The 23,791-nt window shown below is 43.8% G+C and overlaps 1 protein-coding gene and 1 long non-coding RNA gene across 3 annotated transcripts; one reads left to right on the forward strand and one right to left on the reverse strand.

Annotated features, from left to right (window-relative positions):
• Positions 1 to 1,793: 1,793 nt before the first annotated feature.
• Positions 1,794 to 23,609, reverse strand: LOC100555436 (zinc finger protein 658). 2 transcript variants are annotated; one of them, XM_062969249.1, is made up of 3 exons: positions 23,459 to 23,609; positions 17,002 to 18,960; positions 1,794 to 6,772 (listed from the first exon to the last, which is right to left on the reverse strand). In XM_062969249.1, exon 2 carries the CDS (start codon positions 18,585 to 18,587, stop codon positions 17,004 to 17,006), a length of 1,584 nt encoding a protein of 527 aa, XP_062825319.1. In that variant the 5' UTR covers positions 18,588 to 18,960; positions 23,459 to 23,609; the 3' UTR covers positions 1,794 to 6,772; positions 17,002 to 17,003. The 2 variants fall into 2 exon arrangements, with proteins under 2 accessions (XP_062825319.1, XP_062825316.1); XM_062969246.1 differs by lacking the exon at positions 1,794 to 6,772 and having other exon boundaries at positions 14,599 to 18,960.
• Positions 16,143 to 19,822, forward strand: LOC134295819 (uncharacterized). Its single transcript, XR_010002418.1, has 2 exons — positions 16,143 to 16,248; positions 19,632 to 19,822. It is a non-coding gene; the product is annotated as an uncharacterized LOC134295819 (long non-coding RNA).
• Positions 23,610 to 23,791: the final 182 nt, after the last annotated feature.

The following is a 23,791-nucleotide window of genomic DNA, read 5'->3' on the forward strand; positions in this document are numbered from 1 at the left end:
CATCCTGGCTGCCAGCAAAGCCACAGAGTAGGCCTTAATAGAGGTTCTAGCCCATGTTCGGTGAGATACACTGCGAGATGTCCGCCAGACGGACTCTAGTCTCCTTCTCGAGCACTTCATCACTGCCAGCTCCTTGGAAAACCAGGGAGCTGGAGTGGTTCTACGCAACGAGAGGGATGTCTGGGGGCGATCGTGTCAATTGCCCTCGACATCTTGCCATTATAGCGATCCACCAGGGCATCGACAGGATCATCAGCCTCCATGACAAGAAAATCCATCTGGATTCATATGTCTCCTGGGGCGGACCATCTTAATGGGTCCACCACCCCTGCGGAGATCCGAGGTCATGGTAAGTCTTAAGCTGATCAGGTGATGGTCAGACTATGACAATGGAAGGAGGTTTTGCTCTTCTCTCCGACCTCACCTTCAACCACAACAAAAACCAGATTGAGTGTGTGTACCGCTTGATGGATGGGACCAGATATCACCTGGGACAGCCCCATGGTCATCATGGCGACCATGAAATCATGTCGGAACAAAGAACTCCAACACTGTCCAAAGAGTATTTTCTATGCTGTTTCCGTTCCTTGTGGTGGAAGCATTCTTGTTGATCCTGCATCACCTGCCTCACATAGGCCACCAGCTAGACTTAGAAAGGGTAAAGTGGCCAGGAAACCACTCTTCCCCAAGGGTCTCCTCCTTCCCTCTCCTCCCCTATCCTTGTGTGGGGAACTGATTCACTCTTTGTGGGGCGGGGTGGCCAGCCAACCACTCCACCCCTGGCCTAGTCATCCTTCTCCCCTTCTCCCTGAGCCTCTACTGCCCTCATTTGTGTTAGCCCAGAAGCAGTCCCAGCAGGAAGGGGATGATGGGCTCCCTGACAACTTAGTCAGTTGGGATTGTGGGCCTTCCTGGGATTCATTCTCATGCAAACCCAGAATGCGAAACTGCTTTAGACAGACAGGCACAGATGCTTAAAAGCCTTCTTTGGAAGCTTTTAAGCAGAGGCTGGATGGCCATCTGTCGGGGGTGCTTTGAACGTGATTTCCCACTTCTTAGCGGGGGGTTGGACTGGATGGCCCATGAGGTCTCTTCCAACTCTTCTATTCTATGATTCTATGCAGGGCCTGGGAATGTAACAGCCTCCAAACCTCAAGGCCTTCAAGGAATCATCCTCTCCAGATAAGGAGTCTAGCAATGGCAAATTGATGAGAAATTCTCATGGGAACACACCTGGTGACATTGCCCTAAGCCAGGAGGCTGGCCTGCAAATTCCAGCAGATAGCCGGCTTCATAGGTCAACATGTTTTCCTGTGAAGCAAAATTTCCAGGATAGAAATCATGCTTTCATGGCTGTTTATCAGGAGCCAACGGGCACTCTGTATCTCCATCTGATCTTCAGTTCAGGCCTCCAGTGGCCTAGGGGATAAAAGTCTTGTGACTTGAAGTTTGGGCTGCTGACCTGAAGGCTACCAGGTTCGAATCCCACCCGGGGAGAGCGCGGATGAGCTCCCTCTATCAGCTCCAGCTCCATGCGGGGACATGAGAGAAGCCTCCCACAAGGATGGTAAAACATCAAAAACATCTGGGCATCCCTTGGGTAACGTCCTTGCAGACAGCCAATTCTCTCACTCCAGAAGCAACTCCGGTTGCTCCTGACACGAAAAAAAAAAAGTTCAGGCAACGTGGCTTTCAAGTTACAGCCAGGCATGGGTTCTCTAGTTCTTGTACTGGTTTTGGGATTAAAGTATTCTGGGAGTTAATAATAATAATAATAATAATAATAATAATAATAATAATAATAATAATAATTTTATTTTTATACCCCGCCCCATCTCCCCGAAGGGACTAGGGGCGGCTTACATGGGGCCTTGCCCGATAAAACAATCAAATATTAAAACACAGCAATAAAACAGTTATCCAATAAAAACATCAATTACAGTATAAACAATCATTAAAATCAACATAAAACATACAATATTAACACAATATTAATACTGGAGACTAATTCATAGAACCCAGGCAAAGTGCAACATGTGCTGAAATGGGCCGAAATGGGGAAGGTAATTTTTCCATGTTCATATTGTTTATCCTCATTTACATTTTTGCTTATGGACTTAAGTTGCTTTTGGATTTTGGAACTACAGTAGTCTCACTTATCCAACATAAATGGGCCAGCAGAATGTTGGATAAGCAAATATGTTGGATAATAAGAAGGCATTAATGAAAGGCCTATTAAACATCAAATTACGTTATGATTTTACAATTTAAGCACCAAAACGTCATGTTATACAACAAATTTGACTTTAAAAGTAGTTCAATACACAGTAATGCTATGTAGTAATTACTGTATTTACGAATTTAGCACCAAAATATCATGATACAGTAGAGTCTCACTTATCCAACACTCGATTATCCAACGTTCTGGATTATCCAACGCATTTTTGTAGTCAATGTTTTCAATATATCGTGATATTTTGGTGCTAAAGTCGTAAATACAGTAATTGCTACATAGCATTACTGCGTATTGAACTACTTTTTCTGTCAAATTTGTTGTATAACATGTTTTGGTGCTTAATTTGTGAAATCATAAGCCTAATTTGATGTTTAATAGGCTTTTCCTTAATCTCTCCTTATTATCCAACATATTCGCTTATCCAACGTTCAGCCGGCCTGTTTACGTTGGATAAGTGAGACTCTACTGTATATTGAAAACATTGACTACAAAAATGTGTTGGATAATCCAGAACGTTGGATAAGTGAGTGTTGGATAAGCGAGACTCTACTGTATTCTTGAACTGCCTTGTTTTTGGATCCACAAAAGGCATTTGATTGCTGACTCTCTGGATTCTACACCTTCTTACCTTATCCCTGCTTTTTACCATATAACCTTTGTGTTTTCACAATACATTGTTTGCCTTTACTCTGGACTCTTGTCTGATGATCTTATCATAGGTGGTTTCAGGTCTGGGGTGCAAAATTCTGGGGCTACCGCTACCTTGCCTTTCTGAATCAGTGAAGCTGATGATGACCTGCTCTGTACCGCTAATAATAATATGCTCCAAAACATGGTTTTTTCCACAAACATGGCTAAATTTCCCACAATGCATTTTGAACCCTAGTGGATAATACTGAAGTGTTTTTATAAAAAGGGCTGCGGACCGAAAATGGCTATCCAGCTACCTGCACATTTTCAGAAGGCGCGTGAAAACGGATCCGCAGGACTCCTGAAATTCAGCCAGAAGAAACAGATCAAGGTTCAGCCGAAATGCACAAACATAATATCTTTATTATTCTACTATTATTACAGCTTACTTAATTGGTTCATCTCAACAGATTCATGAATCTTCATCAGCCATTATCGCCGTTCTTTGTTTTCCATTCTGCTGTGAGGGAGAGATGCTGTGTATCCTCATATTTGCAGAAATATTCACAAGAAATCCTATACAAATTTACAGAAATATTCACAGAAAATAATCTGATATATTCACAAAACATTCATAAATATATTCATAGAAATATGATGAAAAATATTCCAGAAAACATTCACAAAAATGATTAGAAAAATTGCAGAAATATTCCAAAAATTATTCACAGAAAATAAACACAAAAATAAATTCCTAAATTTATTCATATAAATATTCACAAAAATATTTTTGAAAATTCCCAGATTAGTTTTGTGTTTATACCTTATCTTATTTTTTGGGTTATTTAACATTTAATGTTTATTTTACTTAAGTGATATTTGTCTTTAGTGTTCTAATGTAGCACAAATCCTATGAAAAACCATACTAAGTATTTTTGACATTAATATTGAAATATGAAATATATACAGAAAGTCTTTGCAAATGTTGACAGCCTCTACGTGTGTCTCTCAGTCTCTGTTTGATGTGTTTATGGGCATTGAATGTTTGCCCTATGTGTGTTATAATGTGATCCGCCCTGAGTCCCCTTCGGGGTGAGAAGGGCGGAATATAAATACTGTAAATAAATAAATAAATAATATTTGAAAAATTAATCGTAAGAATATTGACAAAAAAAATCCTTAAACAGTCTCTGTTACTATAGGGGGTTCACACGAAGCAGGAATAAATATACACAAAGAAGAAGGGATGGCCTCGCAGTCCAAGGATCTTCTAGTATCAAGGGTGAGGTTTATTAAACAAAGACAAGGTAAGCCAAAACCATAGTGACTTAGAAAAGAAAGCTGTGATCACTCAAAGTCAGCATGGATTTCTCAAAAAAAAAGTCAAGCCAGACCCATCTTATTCCTTTTGTTGACAGTTACAAGCTTGGCAGATGCAGGGAATGCTGTGGATGGAGCAGATCTGGGTTCCAGCAAGGCCTTCCTTCAACAACGTCCCCCACCCAGGCAGAAAACATGAAATGCAAAGATACAGGATGGGTGATGCCTGGCTTGACAACAGTACATCTGAAAAAGATCTTGGAGTCCTTGTGGACAACAAGCTGAACATGAGCTAAGAGTGTGATGCAGCAGCTAACAAACCCATGGGGCTTTGGGCTGCATCTAAAGGAGTCGAGTGCCCAGATCGAGAGAAATCCTGGTGCCTCTCTGTTCTGCTTTGGTTAGACCTCTTCACCTGGAATCCCACTGTGTCCAGTTCTGGGCCCCACAGTTCAAGAGAGAGATTGACTCCAACCTGGAAGGAGTCCAGACGAAGAGGGCGACTCAAAGGATCAAAGGCCTGGAGACCATGAATAATCCCTCTGAGGACATCCTAAAGAACTGGGTCTGTTCAGTCTCAGAAGAGAAGGTGGAGAGGAGACATGACATCCATGTCTCAATATGTGAAAGGCTGTCATAAGGAAGAAGGAGCAGGTTTCCTTTCTGCTATGCTATGATTCTAAAAAAACCTGATGTCTCTTGAAGGTCTGGCTAAAATAAGACAATGGCAGCACACAAACCAAGGTCAAGAGTCCAATTAACAAAGACAAGCCAAGTATTACAGGAGCAGGTCAGGAGCAAGAATAAGCAACAGCCAAGGTCACAGTCCAACAACCAGGTGACAAGTTCATTGTTCACAGTTCATTAAAAAAAAACAACCAAAAGTACAAACCAAAGTCAGAGTTCCGAAGTCAAGCCAGATAGGCACGTGTACAAACTGAAATCCATAAATCAAGCCAGGAAATCAGTCCAGAATTTAGTCCACATCAGCATACGAGAGTCCAGAAGAGGGTTACAGGATCAAGGGAAAGTCCAGAACTGAAACCGAAGCAGCAGAGCCAAGATCCAGGACAACAGTACGAAGGTATGCTATCTGCTCCCAAAGAGTTAGTCTTTTCCAGAACCCTTTTATCATACAATCTCAGCTCCTCTCATTTCAGAAAGCCTTCCCAGATCATCCCAGAAGTCTGTGATGGTTTCCTTGAGGAGGAAGAGGTCAGGTTAACCCCATCAAAAATGGCTGCAATATTGAGAGGAGTCCTCCTCTGTGGGAGACCTGTCCCCAGCAGCAATCCACACAGGCCACACAGATTGCTGTCCATGACAGATAGCGAACAAGGTGGTGGCCTTCCTCTTTGCTTCCATTATCTCATTCTTTGCCTGCCTGTGGGGGATGGGACCCTTGTTTGGGGGATTTCTTTAACAGACGAAGGAAACTTAAAGGCAGGTCTCTTCCTCTAGCCGTGTGTGTGTGGTTTGGTGGGAACGCAGCTGTCCACTCCATCTGAAGCTCTTTCCACATTCTATGCATTGATGTGGCTTCTCCCCTGTGTGGGTTCTTTGATGGGAATGCAGATGATAATTCCGACTGAAGCTCTTTCCACATTCCACGCATATATATGGCTTCTCCCCTGTGTGGGTCCTTTGGTGGGAACGCAGCTCTCCACTCCGACTGAAGCTCTTTCCACATTCTATGCATTGATGTGGCTTCTCGCCTGTGTGGGTTGTTTGATGGGAATGCAGATGATCATTCCGACTGAAGCTCTTTCCACATTCCACGCATATATATGGCTTCTCCCCTGTGTGGGTCCTCTGGTGGGAATGCAGCTTTCCACTGTGACTGAAGCTCTTTCCACATTCCATGCATTGATATGGCTTCTCCCCTGTGTGGGTCTTTTGATGGGAACGCAGATGTTGACTCAGACTGAAACTCTTTCCACATTCCATGCATATATATGGCTTCTCCCCTATGTGGATCATTTGATGGCGATGCAGATTTCTAACCCAACAGAAGCTCTTTCCACATTCCATGCATTGAAGTGGCTTCTCCCCTGTGTGGATCCTTTGATGGGATCGCAGTTCACCACTCTGCCTGAAGCTCTTTCCACATTCCATGCACTGATGTGGCTTCTCCCCTGTGTGGGTCCTTTGATGGGAACGCAGATTGTCACTCCGGCTGAAGCTCCTTCCACATTCTATGCATTGATGTGGCTTCTCTCCTGTGTGAGTTTGTTGATGTCTAGTAAGAGATCTTCTCCCCATGAATCCTTTCCCACAGTCCATACACTTATGCAGCGTCTCCCCTGTATGTGATGTGGAACTAGGATGAAGATTTTCCATTCTTTTAAATTTATGATTCAAATATTATGCCAGAAGTTCACAGATATGGACTCCTGAACAGCACAGGATTCCAACTTCTTTGTATTGCCGTAGCCTTTGGGTCTCTTTCCAAGCCCCTCTTTTAACAGCGCAATCCTCCCTTTCCTCCAAGGATGTTGCTTCAAATACGTCTTTCTCCTACTTCTTCCTTGTTCTTGCCAGTGCAGTGAGCCTTCATTTCAGTCCTAAGGTTCATTCAGAGGTTACCTGCCAGACAAATGAGAGGAAAATCAGACTCTATCCCTTTCTCTTTCAATATTCAAGATGGCCATCCTTCTCCATATTTCTTCTAATATCCAAAGATGGCTGCCCTTTCCCAATATCCAAGATGGCCAACGTATTAATGTAGTATTCTCCCAATATCCATGTTGGCCGCCCTCTCCATGTATCCTTCATTCTCCCAATATCCAAGATGGCCAACTACGTCATGAATCCCAATAACCAAAATGGATGACTTCTCAATGAATTCTTCCTTTTACTAATATCCAAGCTGGCCAACTTATTTATGTACCTCTCAATATCTAAAATGGCCACCCTCTCCCATTCTCCAAGATGGCTACCCTCTCAGTCTATCTTTCTTGCTAATCTCCAAGGTGGCCAACTCTCACTCTCTTAATATCCGCCTGCATGAGTTGGCTAAGAGATTGGATACAATTCAAGAATACAAATTTACTTAATTTAGAAGGCCATGGAATAAGATTTGGGTGGTATGAAGGAGAAAAGGTTAATAAGGCTTTGAATAAACATATAATTAGAGGAAGTCTAATAGATATTTGGAACAGGTACAAGTTGGATATGGAACCGAAAACACCTCAATGGGCATTTGTTTTGTATTGTTATATTGTGTGTTGTGGCCTTGGCCTTTGTAAGCCGCATTGAGTCCTTCGGGAGATGCTAGCGGGGTACAAATAAAGTTTAATAATAATAATAATAATAATAATTGAGGGGGAAAGATGAACTGGGTATCAAATACTGGTGTCGTTATCGCCAATAATATGAAAGTTTTAAAAAGGATGAAAAAAGAGGATTTGCCTCAAAAATCAGAACTGTAAACTATATTAGACAAAGGAAAAAAGGGTTTAATATCCAGACTGTATAAATATATTCTCAATTACAACCTGGAAGATAATTACATGAAAACCTCCATGACTTCATGGGAAAAATATCTAGGGAGAAACACAGACTTTGATTATTGGGAAAACCTGTGGAACAAAGGCTTAAAATTTACAGTGGCAGCTTCAATCAGAGACAATTTATACAAAACGTTCTACAGATGTTACACAACTCCAGCTCTCTTAGCCGAAATAGATAAATCACAATTGGGATGCTGTTGGAGTTGTAAAATACAGAAAGGGACCTTTTTCACATATGGTGGTCTTGTGAATTAATGCAGGTCTATTGGAAACGAATCATAAAAGAAACAAAATGATTCACAACAATATCCAAAATGGCTGACTAATTAACATTATTTTACTTTTGTTATATATTATTTTATAAGATAATAATGTATTATAATATTTATATATATATATATAATTATTATACTATTTTATGGTATGTTATATTTTTATTAAATTATTATTATATTTCAAACCAAACATACATACAATCTTCAGGATTCAGCCACCAGAATACAAGTATCATTATTTCCCCAATCCCACCCATGACTTCCGACACCTCGCAGTAGAGAACTAGTATCGAACAGACACCTGTCCTTATCGTTATACCAATAAATCCCCAGTTTGGCTATTTCACAATCTTATTTTTGTCTCCTTTTCCAAATACCCAAAGGACCGTCTCCATTCTCTCGCGAATTCTTCTTTGTCTCCTCTCCTTATAGAGATCTTGGAGAAGACTATTTGTCTCCTTCAATCCTTGATAGTTAAGTGGTTCTTTTTCCCCCTTCCATGATGTTGCTATTGTGATTCTCGCTGCCACAAAACAACAACAACAACAACAACAACTTCATTTCTGATCCGCCTCTCCTCATGGCTCGAAGCGGGTTACAAAACAATTAAAATACATCAGCAAATTTTGGCAAATTTCTACCTCATCTTTGCCGATTCTCTCCTGAAACAAACCCAATAAGCGCTAATGAAAGTTGAAATCCTTCTTTTCCATAAGTATTCCCAGTTATTCAGATCTATCTTCTTCCCTGAACATCTGGACTAGGAAACCATTGCCGTTTTCATTCAAGTGTCTTCCAGGTTATATATAGGTATATAGAATATCCTTGTCTAACCTGGAAATCAGTCCTTTGCTTCCTTTCCCCAAAATATTCTCCAACTCCAATTTCCTTTTAGCAAACCCAATTTCATTCTCTTCCCTAAAGATATCCTGCGATTGATGAAAACAAAACCAGCCGTTTATCCCGAACCCTTCTCTTTCTTTCAGTTTCCATTGTCCTTTGTCTTTGATTAGACTTTCCCTATAAGTACTGTTACTTATATGTTGGTCTCTTTCAATATCCAAAATGGCCGCCCTCTCAATATAGCCTTCATTCTACCAATATCCAAGGTGTACAACTACTTAATGAATCCCTCCTCCCAATATGCAAGGTGGCCTCCTGCTTCTTATTTCCTCCCCCAATATCCAAGATGGCTGCCCTTTCCTAATATTCAAGATGGCCTTCTTAATATATCCCTCTCAATATCCAAGATGCCCGACATCTGAATACACCTCCACCTCCCATTATCTAAGATGGCCCCTCCCATTATCCCATTATGGCCATCTACTTACTGAATCCCTCTCTCAATATCCAAGATGGCCACAATCTTAATGTATACTTCATTCTACCAATATCCAAGATGGCCACCCCCTCAATGTATCCTTCACTCTACCAATATCCGATATAGCCAACTTATAAGTGCATCCCCATCACAATATCCAAGATGATGCCATACCAATGTATCTATCAATATGCAAGATGGCCTACTTGTTAATGAATCCCTCTTTCAATACCCAAGATGGCCACCCTCTCAAGGTAACCTTCATTCTACCAATAGCTAAGATGGCCGACTACTTAATGATCCCTATCTCAATATTCAAGATGGTTGCCCTATCAATGTATTCCCCCCAATATCCAAGATGGCCATCCTTTCCTAATATCCAAGGTGGCCTTCATAATGTATTCCTCTCAATATCCAAGATGACTGGCTTCTTAACATACACCTCTCCCAATATCCAAGATGGCAAACTTATTAATGTATCGCCCCTCCCAATATCCAAGGTGGCCTTCTTAATGCATTCCTCTCGATATCCAAGCTGGCAGGCTTCTTAAAGTACTTCTCCCTTGCCCAGTATCTAAAATCCCTTCCTGCACTAAAAGGCAGAGCCAGTTCCAGCAACTTCCTTAGAGCCAGTCATTTTCCAAGAAGGCGCAAGAGGAGTCAGGAGCAGAAATGCATCACTGGTTGAGCCGTTGGTGCTGGAAGTGGTTATTACAAGAGAAAGAAACCCTGTCGCAGGTGTATAGAAGGCGAAGCAGAAAGGACACAAAAAGAATGGGGATAATAATAATATAGTATTCTCTTGTAAGACTATTATATTATTGCTATTATAATACAGTTGTAGTGTCTCAGAGACCCTCGAGTCATGACCCCGTCGCCATTATGGATCAGACCGAAAAAGATATGGGGTTTGTGCCGATTCCGCAAGGTTCTGCTCCCTTCCAGATGTCCCCTGTTGACAGTTGTATCCCACAGTTAATTAAAAAGAGCCTTGACTCACAGCTCGGTTCTCCAGAGAACGCTCCTTTTGACCGCAGATTGTTTTGGGAAACATCTCGCTCGGAGAAGCAACAGTTGAGGAGAAGCGCTAGATTACAGGAGAGAGCAAGCGTTAATTAAGCCAGTTCCCTTGAGAGTTTCCCGGGAGGATTGCATCTGGCAAGTTGTTGACTTTAGTCCGCTTTCCCTTGGGAACGAGTGTTCAGACACCTGGTTGGAGGGGAGATTGTAGTCCCATAAAAGTTCTGGGCGCCGACTGACCTTTGCGGTGTTCAACGTGTCAGTTGAGGAATTCACATCGAGACTAGTTTCTGCAACGCGCTACTCTCGAGTAGACCGGGCATTGCATCTCGTCTCCCTGCCAAGCCTGGACAGCGATTCAGCTCTACCACGACTAACTTTGCCTTGCCTTGTATCCTAGCCTCGGATTTGAAACCTGGAACTCTTTGACAGACCTTGCTGTAATCCCCACTCAAACAGCCTAGAAGTTTGAGTGTGTTTCGGTTATCAGATTTAAAACTTTGAACTCTAATACTGGACATCTACTTTCACATTACTGGACTATATTTGACCTTTTCTGAAAGGACTATTGCTGGACTATATACACCAAGAAGCAGGAAATCGCATTCAAAGCACCTCCGACAGATGGCCATCCAGCCTCTGCTTAAGAGCCTCCAAAGAAGGAGCCTCCACCACACTCCGGGGCAGAGAGTTCCACTGCCGAACAGCCCTCACAGTGAGGAAATTCTACCTGATGTTCAGGTGGAATCTCCTTTCCTGGGGTTTGAAGCCGTTGTTCCGTGTCCTAGTCTGCAGGGCAGCAGAAAACAAGCTTGCTCCCTCCTCCCTATGACTTCACGTATTTGTACATGGCTATCATGTCTCCTCTCAGCCTTCTCTTGTGGAGGCTAAACATGCCTAGTTCTTTAAGCCACTCCTCATAGGGCTTGGTCTCCAGACCCTTGATCATTTTAGTTGCCCTTCTCTGGACCTTTCCAGCTTGTCAACAAGTGCTCTGCTTGACGTGGGCAAAACGCCAGGAGAGAATACTTCTAGTACATGGCCATACAGCCTGGAAAACATACAACAACCTTGTGATCCCGGCCATGAAAGCCTTCGAGAACACAAATTCTTCACTGTGAGAGCTGTTCAGCAGTGGAACTCTCTGCCCTGGACTGTGGTGGAGGCTCCTTCTTTGGAGGCTTTTAAGCAGAGGCTGGATGGCCATCTGTCAGGGGTGCTTTGAAAGTAATTTTCCTGCATCTTTGCAGAATGGGGTTGGACTGGATGGCCTGTGAGGTCTCTTCCAACTCTACGATTTTTTGGAGATTTTCCAACTCTACGATTTTCTTGGACACCTATGGGAAAGGCTGTTGAACTGTGAGCTGAGACTTTCTTGAGTCCATTGGGAGTATGTTTTTAACTCCTGCAAGGGTCAAGCTGAAGCTTGTGTTTTTAGTGATCATCTGTCATTCAAATTATGTGTATTGTTCGTTTTATTATTTTTTTCACTTCTAGAAACAACATAGCTATCATTTTCCAGCTAAGAAGTGTCAAGGCCAAATGCTGTGTTTTTGGCATTGACCACTGTAGAACTTGGAAATCTTATTTTTGTTGTCATCTATGTGCAGCAGTCAATTGCAATCCCACAACTTTTCAATGCAAGCTTGTGTTTTAACTACTGATTGATCCATACATTCAGCAAAAGTACTCAGTCCAGTTTTACTGGGGTTGTTTCATTTCAGAATCCAGACCAAAATATCATATGACTGAATTGCTCAAAGTGGTCTCTAAATGCCTACTGGATATCTCACCAGTTATACAGGGTGTTTGAAAAAGAACTCCCTAGTTTTAAATATAAACCTTTGTTTTAACTTCTGTTTTATTATCTTCTTGTGTTTTAAACTGCGTATATTGTTGGTGTATTTGCGCTTTTACTTTTGTAACATTGTGAGCCGCCCCGAGTCCCCACGGGGAGATGGTGGCGGGGTATAAATAAAGTTTATTATTATTATTATTATTATTATTATTACGACTCTATGATCCAGCTTGGTCCAAAACTATTTAGCTGTTTGTGATTCCTTTATTTTTATCACTTTTAAACTTATTTATTATGCAATGCTTTTGGCACAAAATAAATAAATAAAAATCCAGCTGTTCTCCCCCTTCCCCTCCGATTCCTGCCTGCGCGCGCGCCTTTGTGGACATGCGCAGAGAGGCCTCCCGCCGCCAACATCCGGGCACCTTCCTCCTCCCCTCAGGCAGCCAGGCCATGGGCCATTCCCTCACGCCAGGAGACCCTCCCTCTCAGGCCTCGCTCCGGGCGGGAAAACACACCTCTGTCTCTCTTTCTATGCCTAGATACGAAGAGAGGAAGACGGAGCGACCCGGGAAGCCGCTTTACCTTCTCCTCAGCGCTGCTCGGCTCTGCTCCCGCCTCGCCGCCGCCATTATTGAACTCCCTCAGCCTCCCCCGGAAGTGGCCCCGCCCCCTCCTCAGGAAGTCAGCGCGGCGCCCGGCTCCAGAGGAAGCAAGCTGCTCTTCCGCCCGGCCCCAAGATGGCGCCCGAAGCTGGGGAGGCGGGACTTCCGCCCTCCCTCCCTTCCTGCTGGGACTCCGCCGCCAGAGAATCCTAGAATTGTCCTCGAATCCGAGGAAGAACTAACCGCCCAATCCTCTGGGGCCAAAGTGAACGGTGGGGTGGGGGCTGGGCCCGGAAGACCCCTTTCCACCCCGTCTCCTGTGTCAATACAACAATTGAACATCGAGAAAACCAAAGTGCTTTTCCAACAGGCACCAGCTAATCCCTCTGCAAGGCCAGGAATACAGCTCAATGGTGTAAGTCGAAGGCTTTCATGACCAGGATCACAGGGTTGTTGTATGTCTTTCGGACTGTGTGGCCATGTTCCAGAAGTATTCTCTCCTGACGTTTCGCCCACATCTATGGCAGGCATCCTCAGAGGTTGTGAGGTATGGACAACTTCTGAGGATGCCTGCCATAGATGTGGGCGAAACGTCAGGAGACAATACTTCTGGAACATGGCCACACAGCCCAAAAGACATACAACAACCCCACTCAGTGGTGTCACATTAGAAAACGTTGACCATTTCTGCTACCTTGGCAGCCACCTCTCCACAAAAGTCAACATCGACACTGAAATACAACACCACCTGAGCTCTGCGAGCGCAGCGTTTTTCAGAATGAAGCAGAGAGTGTTTGATGACCGGGACATCCGTAGAGAGACCAAGGTGCTTGCTTATAAAGCCATTCCCCTCCCAACCCTGCTCTACGCCTGCGAAACGTGGACTGTGTACAGACGTCACACTCAACTCCTGGAGCGTTTCCATCAGCGTCACCTCAGAAAAATCCTGCAAATCTCTTGGGAAGACAGGCGGACAAATGTCAGCATGCTGGAAGAAGCAAAGACCACCAGCACTGAAGCGATGCTCCTTCGCCATCAACTAACTCCGCTGGACTGGCCACGTTGTCCAAATGCCCGATCACCGTCTCCCAAAGCAGCTACTCTACTCCCAACTCAAGAACGGGAAACGTAATGTTGATGGGCAGGAAAAGAGATTCAAAGATGGGCTTAAAGCCAACCTTAAAAACTGTGGCAGAGACACTGAGAACTGGGAAGCCCTGGCCCTTGAGCGCTCTAATTGGAGGTCAGCTGTGACCAGCAGTGCTGCAGAGTTCGAAGAGGCACGAACGGAGGGTTTACGGAGGGTTTAAGGGAGAAACGTGCCAAGAGGAAGGCCTGTCAGGCCAAGCCTGACCGGGACCGCCTTCCACCTGGAAACTGATGTCCTCACTGCGGGAGAACATGCAGATCAAGAATAGGTCTCTTCAGCCACCTAAGAACCCACCCCCAAGACACCAAGGATGGAAGACAATCCTCCTCGAACTACGAGGGATCGCCTAATGAATGAATGAAAGAATGCCCAATCCTCTGGGGCCAAAGTGAAGGGTGAGGTGGGTGCTGGGCCCAGAAGACCCCTTTCCACCCTGTCTCCTATGTCAATATAACAATATGTTACATGTAATATTATTAATAATATTACAACACAGTAGGGTCTCACTTATCCAATATAAATGGGCCGGCAGAATGTTGGATAAGCGAATATGTTGGATAAGGAGGGATTAAGGAACAGCCTATTAATCATCAAATTAGTTTATGATTTTACAAATTAAGCACCAAAACATCATGTTATACAACAAATTTGACAGAAAAAGAAGTTCAATACGCAGTAAGGCTATGTAGTAATTACCGTATTTACGAATTTAGCACCAAAATATCACGATGTATTAGATAGATTTGTTTATTGATTAGTCCTGTGATCACATCAACAGTAAAAGACAAAAGACAAGTATACAAAAACACAATAAGTAGAAATCCCTATCTTAACACTCTCATAATTGTTAGCTAAAATATATTTAGACACTTAAAATTTTATTAAGTAACAAATTATGTAAAATCGGATTAGATTATAAAATGATTTAATATAAATTTATTGCCATGACAAGAGACCCCACTTTGTTAGAGAAAGAGATTTCTTAGGTTGGCAGCTTTTATAATAAATGTGTAGATTAAGAATGGGAAAATGTTAATTTTTGCTTCTCCCTCATTCAATTTCTTTTCATCCTGAATAGGAATACATTTGCAAGCTTTGGCACATAATAATAATAATGATTTATTTGTTTGACCAGTCATATGACCATTTCAAAGTGCAACATATCACGATGTACATAGGTAACTTTTGGGACCCGTCATCCCCTGGCAGATTTTGTATGCACAGAACTCTGTAACATTGTCGGTTGTAGCTGAATTAGTATCTACAAGTAGCAGGGAGGTATACAATTGTCCTGAATGGCCTAGGTGCTTGTGTATCAAAGGTAAGATAAGCCTGGCGCGGATATCCCTGGCAAGCATACCCGATATGGCCAATTTGGAATACTGGTAGGTTTGGGAGTTGTAGGATTTATAGTACACCTGCATCCGGAGACACTGACCACCACCGACAATAGACCAGGACCAAACTTGGCACACAGAACCACAAAGACTAACTTAATATACTGGAGAGGTTTCGGGGAACTGACACACCATGGTAGGAGCTGTAGTTCACCCTGCAGCTAGTGAACTACTACTACTATGATGATGTACCTAGAGAGCAAATTTGCCCAATATAACACATTTTAACCAGTGATGTAGTCTGTCTCTATTTTCCATCATGTACACCAAATTCCCAGTTTCATCATCTTGAACAAAGCTTACATTACATTTACATTTCAACTGATGGTTTGTTTATCAGGTTCTATTATATTTCCATCAGACCATAACATTAGCTGAACAGTAGTAACACAAAGACACACCATTCCTGTCTCTTGTGTGAATCTATCACATTACCCATGTTATTAATCTACATTTACCATCTTCCATGTTTATAGCACATGTGGTCCTATCTGTGTCAGGTGTGGTGGGCACACACAATCTGCTTCCCGTGCTTCCCATTGTTTTATGTCCATTGTGGTGTTTCCTTTATCAATCTTTGTATCTGGGCACAATATCTTATTTGACATACAATAAGGCATCCAGAATATCCCACTGACTACTACAAGTGTTGTTGTGCCGCAAACTGTTGTCTGAATTGTGTTGTTTCCTACTCTTCTCCAAACGTAATAATTTAAGTTTCTAAATTTTATCTTCAATTTTTGAAAATTAACTTAAAATCTGCATGAACCAAATCTTCTAACCTTCCCATTTGTGTGAACATGTTTGCATGACTTCCTAGCAAAGCAAACAGACTTGATCTCTGAAGGGCCTCCTTGATTTCACAGAACTCACTCTTCCCGGAACATTCGGCATCCAAAGAACAGGAACCCTTTGGGCTGAGAACAAAACAAGCTGATGGCCAAACTTGGCACACAGATCCAGCATGGCCAACTGTGCATACAGGTGAGTTTTGGGGGTGATTGACCTTGGCATATGGGAGTCGTAGTTCACCCTTATCCAGAGAGCACTGAATCCAGCCGATGTTGGATCTGCAACCCCCACCAATGACATATCAGGACCAAACCTGGCACACAGAAACACCAGGACCAACAGAACATACTGGAGGGTTTTGGGCATGGACCCACCCGTGTGGGAGTTGTAGATCACCCTGCATCCAGAGAGCATTTGAAAGCCTACCAATGAAGGATGTGGACCAAACTTAGTACACAGAACCCTGATGGCCAACAGAACATACTGGGGGGGGGGGGGGGGTTGCAGTGAAAACAAATAGATGGTGATCAAAGCAGTGAATACATATTGTACAAAGCATAATAGGAATAATAATGTCTGAAGCAAGACAACTGAATCCAAACCCATGCCACCAACACAGAAGAAGGAAATTATGTTTGAAGGCACTCTAGATTAAACATTAAACCCCATTTTGGGCTAAATCCACATCTATCTACCCCTCCAGTTTCAGCAGTTTTGACCCTTTTAAATCCCCCTCTTCTTTGCAAAAATAAAAAAGAGAGATTAAAAGCAACAACACAAAAAGGCAGAAATTATATATAATGCTTCAACAATTGTTTCAGTTGAAGTCTCGGTCCAGAAGTGAACCTGCTGTAGGGGTTCATTGCTCCAACTGTGTTGCTATGGGTTTAGACGCACAGCAGCTAAAGCTACCACACGTTTATGGTTTGGAATACAAGAACCTACCACTACTGCCCATGTATATAGGACCTAAGCAACAAAGGACTCTCCCCAGTGTGAGTCCTTTGATGTATATGTAAAGTTCCTTTCCGAGTAAAGCTCTGTCCACACTCCAGGCATTCATAGGGTTTCTCCCCAGTATGAGTCCTTTGATGTATACGTAGAGTTTCCCTCCGAGTAAAGCTCTGTCCACACTCCAGGCATTCATAGGATTTCTCCCCAGTGTGAGTCCTTTGATGTCTATGTAGACCTGAACTATAAGCGAATCTCTGTCCACACTCCAAACAGTTATAGGGTTTCTCCCCAGTATGAGTCCTCTGATGTGAACGTAGGCGTCCACTTTCAGCAAAGCTCTGTCCACACTCCAGGCATTTAAAGGGTTTCTCCCCAGTGTGTGTCCTTTGATGTTTACGTAGGCCTGAACTATGGGCAAAGCTCTGTCCACACTCCAGGCAGTTATAGGGTTTCTCCCCAGTGTGAGTCCTTTGATGTGAATGTAGGCCAGAACTATGAGTGAAGCTCTGTCCACAATCCAGGCATTTATAGGGTTTCTCGCCAGTGTGAGTCCTTTGATGTGAATGTAAGTGTCCCTTCTGAGTAAAGCTTTGTCCACACTCCAGGCATTTATAGGGTTTCTCCCCAGTGTGAGTTCTTTGATGTGAACATAGATTTCCACTTGTAGTGAAGCTCTGTCCACACTCCAGGCAGTTAAAGGGTTTCTCCCCAGTGTGAGTTCTTTGATGTGAACGTAGCTCTCCACTATCACTGAAGGTATGTCCACACTCCAGGCATGTAAAGGGTTTCTCCCCAGTGTGAGTCCTCTGATGTCTACGTAGATTTCCACTTGTAGTGAAGCTCTGTTCACACTCCAGGCAGTTATAGGGTTTCTCCCCAGTGTGAGTCCTTTGATGTATATGTAGACCTGAACTATCAGCAAAGCTTTGTCCACACTCCAGGCAGTTAAAGGGTTTCACCCCAGTGTGAGTCCTTTGATGTAAACGTAGTCCTGAACTATGAGCAAAGGTCTGTCCACACTCCAGGCAATTATAGGGTTTCTCCCCAGTGTGAGTTCTTTGATGTGAATGTAGACTTGAACGATGAGTGAAGCTCTGTCCACAATCTAGGCATTCATAGGGTTTCTCCCCAGTGTGAGTCCATTGATGTGAATGTAGACCTGAACTACGAGTAAAGCTCTGTCCACACTTCCGGCACGTATAGGGTTTCTCCCCAGTGTGAGTCCTTTGATGTGAATGTAAGTGTCCCTTCTGAGTAAAGCTTTGTCCACACTCCAGGCAGTTATAGGGTTTCTCCCCAGTGTGAGTCCTTTGATGTCTATGTAGATTTGAACTACGAGCGAAGCTCTGTCCACACTCCAGGCAATTATAGGGTTTCTCCCCAGTGTGAGTCCTTTGATGTCTCTTCAGCTTTCCATGCTGACTAAAGCTCTTTCCACATTCGATACATTTATATGCTCTCTCCTCCATGTCAACAGCGTTATGGACATTTAATTCCAATATGGACACCTGATTCATGTTTTTCCCTTTCTGATTACTCCCAGCAGTGGGTTCAAATTGCAGGAAAGTAGATTCCATCTGAACATTAAGAAGAACTTCCTGATTGTAAGAGCTGTCCAGCAGTGGAACTCTCCGCCTCAAAATGTACTGGAGGCTCCTTTGGAATCTTTTAAAGAGAGTCTAGATGCTCATCTGTCCGGGGTACTTTGCACTTTTCCAGCATGGCAGAGGCCTGGACTAGGTGCCTTATGCAATCTCTTCCGACTCTATGGTTCTACTCTATAATCCAAAGTGAATGTAGGAATTCAGCAAGATCAGCCCCTTGAGAGGAATCCTTTTTCCTAGAGGACTGGTTTCCTTACTCCACTTTGGTTTTCAAATGCCTTAATATCTACTAGAAGCTGGTTCATTTCCCATCCCTGCAGGGGTGGCTCCAGAGAACTCTCATGTCCTGGTCAAGAAAGAAGAAGCAAAGGGTTAGATATGAAGCCGCATACCTCTGGCTCAGGGTAAACAAAGCAAAAAAGGAGAGAAGAAAGGAAAGATGGAAGGGAGGAAACACAGAAGGACAGGATAAGAGAAGGAAGGAGTCATGGAAGGAAGGAACGGAACCTTTTCCCCATATTGGAGGGCCTCACCAATCTCATTGGGTCAGACCCAAATGTGGTTAAAGGAACAGAAGGCAGGCAGGCAGAACTCCTTCCAACATTCAAGAGTGTCATATATTCTGGATCATGGGTTTCCGTGAATTACCAGCATTGTGCTAAATGCTCAAAGGAACAAGGATTTCATTATTGATTATGTAATTATCTCCCAGGCCACAGGGATTCCCAACTCTGCTTCCTCAGCATCTCAAAGGATCACTCCTGCCACATTTCCCAAATGAATCTTCCAAACTAACAAGGAACTGCATTCCCAATTGGCTAATTCAAAGCTAGGTTGAGGTTTTTTGGGATGTTCACAAAATGATTCCATGCTGAACTACGTTCTGTCCAAGCCAAGCATTCCCTCGGCAGAGCCCCATGATGAGATGCAAAGACAGCTCCAGCCACAAAGCCTCCTTCCTGCCAACTCCTTTCACCTTTGCCCACTTCCCTCTTTTCTTCTTTTTCCTCCATCCAGGGGAAGATTTTCAGCAACAGAAGAAGAACTAGCTAGACTCAAGGAAATTCTAAGAAAACTGGAGGCCACAGAGTGAAACAGTCTCCCCTGGATGCTTTTTGGAAGAAGCCTTCAAGGGGTCTCCAGATGGCCTAAAATGTTATCCCTTAATTCTGTAAGGCTGAAAACAAAAATGACTGGGAGAAGAATTGGCTTCAGAGGGAACTTCCACAAGAAATGGCCTGGTATTCTATCTCCCCAAACTCTGGCACCCTCAAATGGTTAAGGCAGATATAGAAGGAAGGTTTCTAATGGTAACAATAGAGCTACAAATAAATCTATATATATATAAAAGGGTAAATGGACTTTTTACCTAGATAAAAACGAAACTACACGACCCAAACACACGAAACTTGGCAACACAACCCACAATCAGGGCTAGCTAACACCTCCCAACAAAAAAATCCCTCAGGGAGGAAGCAGCCAGGCTTTAAAGTTGCAAGGCCATTACATGCTAATCCTTTTCCCTAATTGCAGCAGTCATACTTGTCCAACAGACAAAAAAAATCAGAAATATTGTATATTCACAAGCTTTAGGAAATAATATCCCCTGATGACGTAGAGAGTTAAAGCACTGAGCTGCTGAATTTCTGGACCGAAAGGTCACAGGTTTGAATTGGGGGAGCGGAGTCAGCCCCCACTGTTAGCCCCAGCTTCTGCCAACCCAGAAGTTCGAAAACATGCAAATGTGAGTAGATCAATAGGTACTGCTCTGGCGGGAAGGTAACGGCGCTCCATGCAGTCATGGCACATGACCTTGGAGGAGTCTACGGACAACGCCAGCTCTTCGGCTTAGAAATGGAGATGAGCACCAGAGTCAGACATGACTGGACTTAACGTCAGGGGAAACCCTTACCTTTTACCTTCTCTGGCCCAACCAAGGAGGAAGAGGAGGAAGAGGAAGAGGAGGAGGAGGAAAGAGAGGAGGGAACATGGCTGGAGAGAGAAGGAAGAAAAGACAAGCGGTTTCCATGGGGAAAGGCTGAAGAAAGGAGGAGGAAGGAAGGAAAGGAAGAATGGAGGGAGGTGGATGGGTGGAAGGAAGGAAGGAAGAAGGGAGAGTAGGAGAGAAGGAAGGAACAAGGAAGTGATCGGGAATTAGAAAATATACCATGTTTCCCCGAAAATAAGACAGTGTCTTATATTATTTTTTGCTCTGAAAGTTGTGCTAGGTCTTATTTTCAGGGGATGTCTTATTTTTCCATGAAGAAGAATTCACATTTATTGTTGAACAAAAAAATGAACATTTATTATACACTGTATAGTAGTTGTCATCACAAACCAGCACAACCAGACAAACTGGGAATCCTATCAAGAATTTCTTGTTACTACTAATATTTCCATGTACAACGCTCTATGGTACGTACATTTACCAATCCTGCATGCTCTGGCGTTGTTTGGCAGGCACTGGGCATGCTTCCAAACAAAAACTTTGCTAGGTCTTACTTTTGGGGAAGGCTTTATATTTAACAATTCAGCAAAAGCGCTACTAGGTCTTATTTTTCGGGGATGTCTTATTTTTGGGGAAACAGGGTAGTTATTGACACCAATATATTGTATATAAATAATAATAATAATAATAATAATAATACAGTAGAGTCTCACTTATCCAAGCTTCTGGATAATCCAAGCCATTTTTGTAGTCAATGTTTTCAATATATCATGATATTTTGGTGCTAAATTCATAAATACAGTAATTGCAACATAACATTACTGCGTACTGAACTACTTTTTCTGTCAAATTAGTTGTATAACATGATGTTTTGGCGCTTAATTTGTAAAATCATAACCTAATTTGATGTTTAATGGGCTTTTCCTTAATCCCTCCTTATTATCCAACATATTCGCTTATCCAAGCTTCTGCCAGCCCGTTTAGCTTGGATAAGTGAGACTCTACTGTAATAATAATAGCAACTTCATTCTTATATCCCACCACCATGTATCTCCCTGAAAGGACTCGGGGTGGCTTACTTGGGGACCAAGCCCAGCATAAACAAGGATTCCAAGGTAAAACACAATTAAAACATCTGACAAATAAACAATATAATTAAAACAATTGAAACAAGAAAAACTAAAAACATCATGAAACTACATAATCAACTGACATCAACTGACCAATAAGTGGAAAAGTGAGCATGCTCAGATTCGAGAGGGCAGGACAAGGGCTTGTGCAAAATGCAGACTATATTTATTTATTTACTACACGTATAGACCGCTTTTCTCCCCCTAAGGCAGGCATGGGCAAAGTTAGGCCCAGGGGCCGGATGTGCCCCTCTGGGTGCTTACCTCAGGCCCTCCTCTTCAGGTTCCCTGTCCTCTTGGCATAAGGACACGGTGGCCAGCCTCATCCTTATGCCAAAAATATGGGGAGGAAGGCACATAGCAACAGAGAACCTTCTGGAGTGCTCCCAGCCACTGTATGTCTCACCCTCCTCCCCATCCTTATGCCGGGAGGATCGCTCGAGGAAAGCACGTGGTGGTTGAGAGCCCTCTGGAGCACTCTCAGCTGCTGCCTGCCTTGCCTTCTCCTGACATAATGCCAAGAGAAGAACCTGAGGAGGGTCGGGGGAGGAGGATGGGAAGAACCGAGAGATGGTGCAGCTGGTTAACAGCCAGCACCAAGGGATCACTACTGACCGAAAGAAAGGCCCGCGTCAGATTGAGCTCCCAACCGTTGTACTTGACCTGCATCTAGAGACAACTGTCAACCCAACTAACCATGGATCTGGACCAAACTTGCTGCGGATGATGGGACTTGCAGTATCTTCACTGACACTGTGACCCCCACTGACAATGGACAGGGACCACACTTGGCACAGGTAGCCCAAACCCTGCAATGGACTGGGACCAGACTTTTTACAGAGAAGCCCATTGACCAACTTGAACAACTTGAACATTCAGACTACAGGCTCGGGCTGTGGCGCAAGCTAGAGAGCAGCTGCAATGAATCACTGCAATGAATCACTCTGACCAGGAGGTCATGAGTTCGAGGCCCGCTCGGAGCCATGTTTGTCTTGTCTTTGTTCTATGTTAAAAGGCATTGAATGTTTGCCTGTATGTGTAATGTGATCCGCTCTGAGTCCCCTTCGGGGTGAGAAGGGCAGAATATAAATGCTGTAAGTAAATAAATAAATAAATAAATAAATAACATACTGCAGGGGTTTGGGGGAACGGACCTTGGTTTTGGGAGTTATAGTTCACCCACATCCCAAGAAACTGTGGCCCCCACCGACAATGGAGTGGGCCCAGACATGGCACAGAGAAGTCCCGTGACCAACTGAACAGTCTGCAGGGGTCAGTGGGAATGGACCTTGGTTTTGCGAGTTATAGTTCACCCGCATCCAGAAAGCACCGAACCCAGCTGAGGTCAGATCTGGACCCGACTCGGCACAGACCCAACATGGCCAGCTCTGCATGCAGGCCTGGCTTAATAGCAATAACAACAACAATAATAAATCTCTATTTATATCCCCCTCTTCTTTCTCAGGGGACCCAAAGCGGCTCACAACGTATTAAAATCACATGAACAACAGAGCAGATCGGTCATATAAACACAATGGGATAAACAGAGTAATGGAAACAACCACAGTATGCTTTGAAGTCCATGAGGCAGCCTATGGAGACATATATTGTGTGTGTGTGGGGGGGGGGGGGGGTGGCCCTGGGGAACCTGGGAGTTGTAGTTCTCCCTCATCCAGAGGACGGGCCTGGCCCACACTGCCGTGGAATTCCCTCACATTCTCTCCTCCTCACCCCAAGCTCATCCAGATGTCTATCTCAATACAGACCTCTGTCTTAGTCTCTCGGTCTCTCCAGCCTCTGTTCCGCCGTCTTCTGCCTTCCTTCCCGCCTCACAGAGAAAGCCCGGCCAGGCCTGAGGCGACGACGACGACGACGACGAAGATGACGCAGTCCGCCATTTCCTCCTCCTCCTCCTTGGTCTCCTTCCCCCGCATCCCGCCCTTGCCCCCCTCCCATTGGCTGAGCTCGAGACGCCCCGCCCACTGGAGGCCCCCATTGGCTACCTGCCGCTCCTCGCTTTTGATTGACGGGCTTGTGTGGGCAGGAAGATGGAGGCCGGAGAGAGACGGAAGCCCTGAGGGAGGACAGGCCTCTTTCCT

This window comes from Anolis carolinensis, chromosome 1 (assembly GCF_035594765.1).
Source record: "Anolis carolinensis isolate JA03-04 chromosome 1, rAnoCar3.1.pri, whole genome shotgun sequence".
Classification (NCBI taxonomy): Eukaryota; Metazoa; Chordata; class Lepidosauria; order Squamata; family Dactyloidae; genus Anolis; species Anolis carolinensis.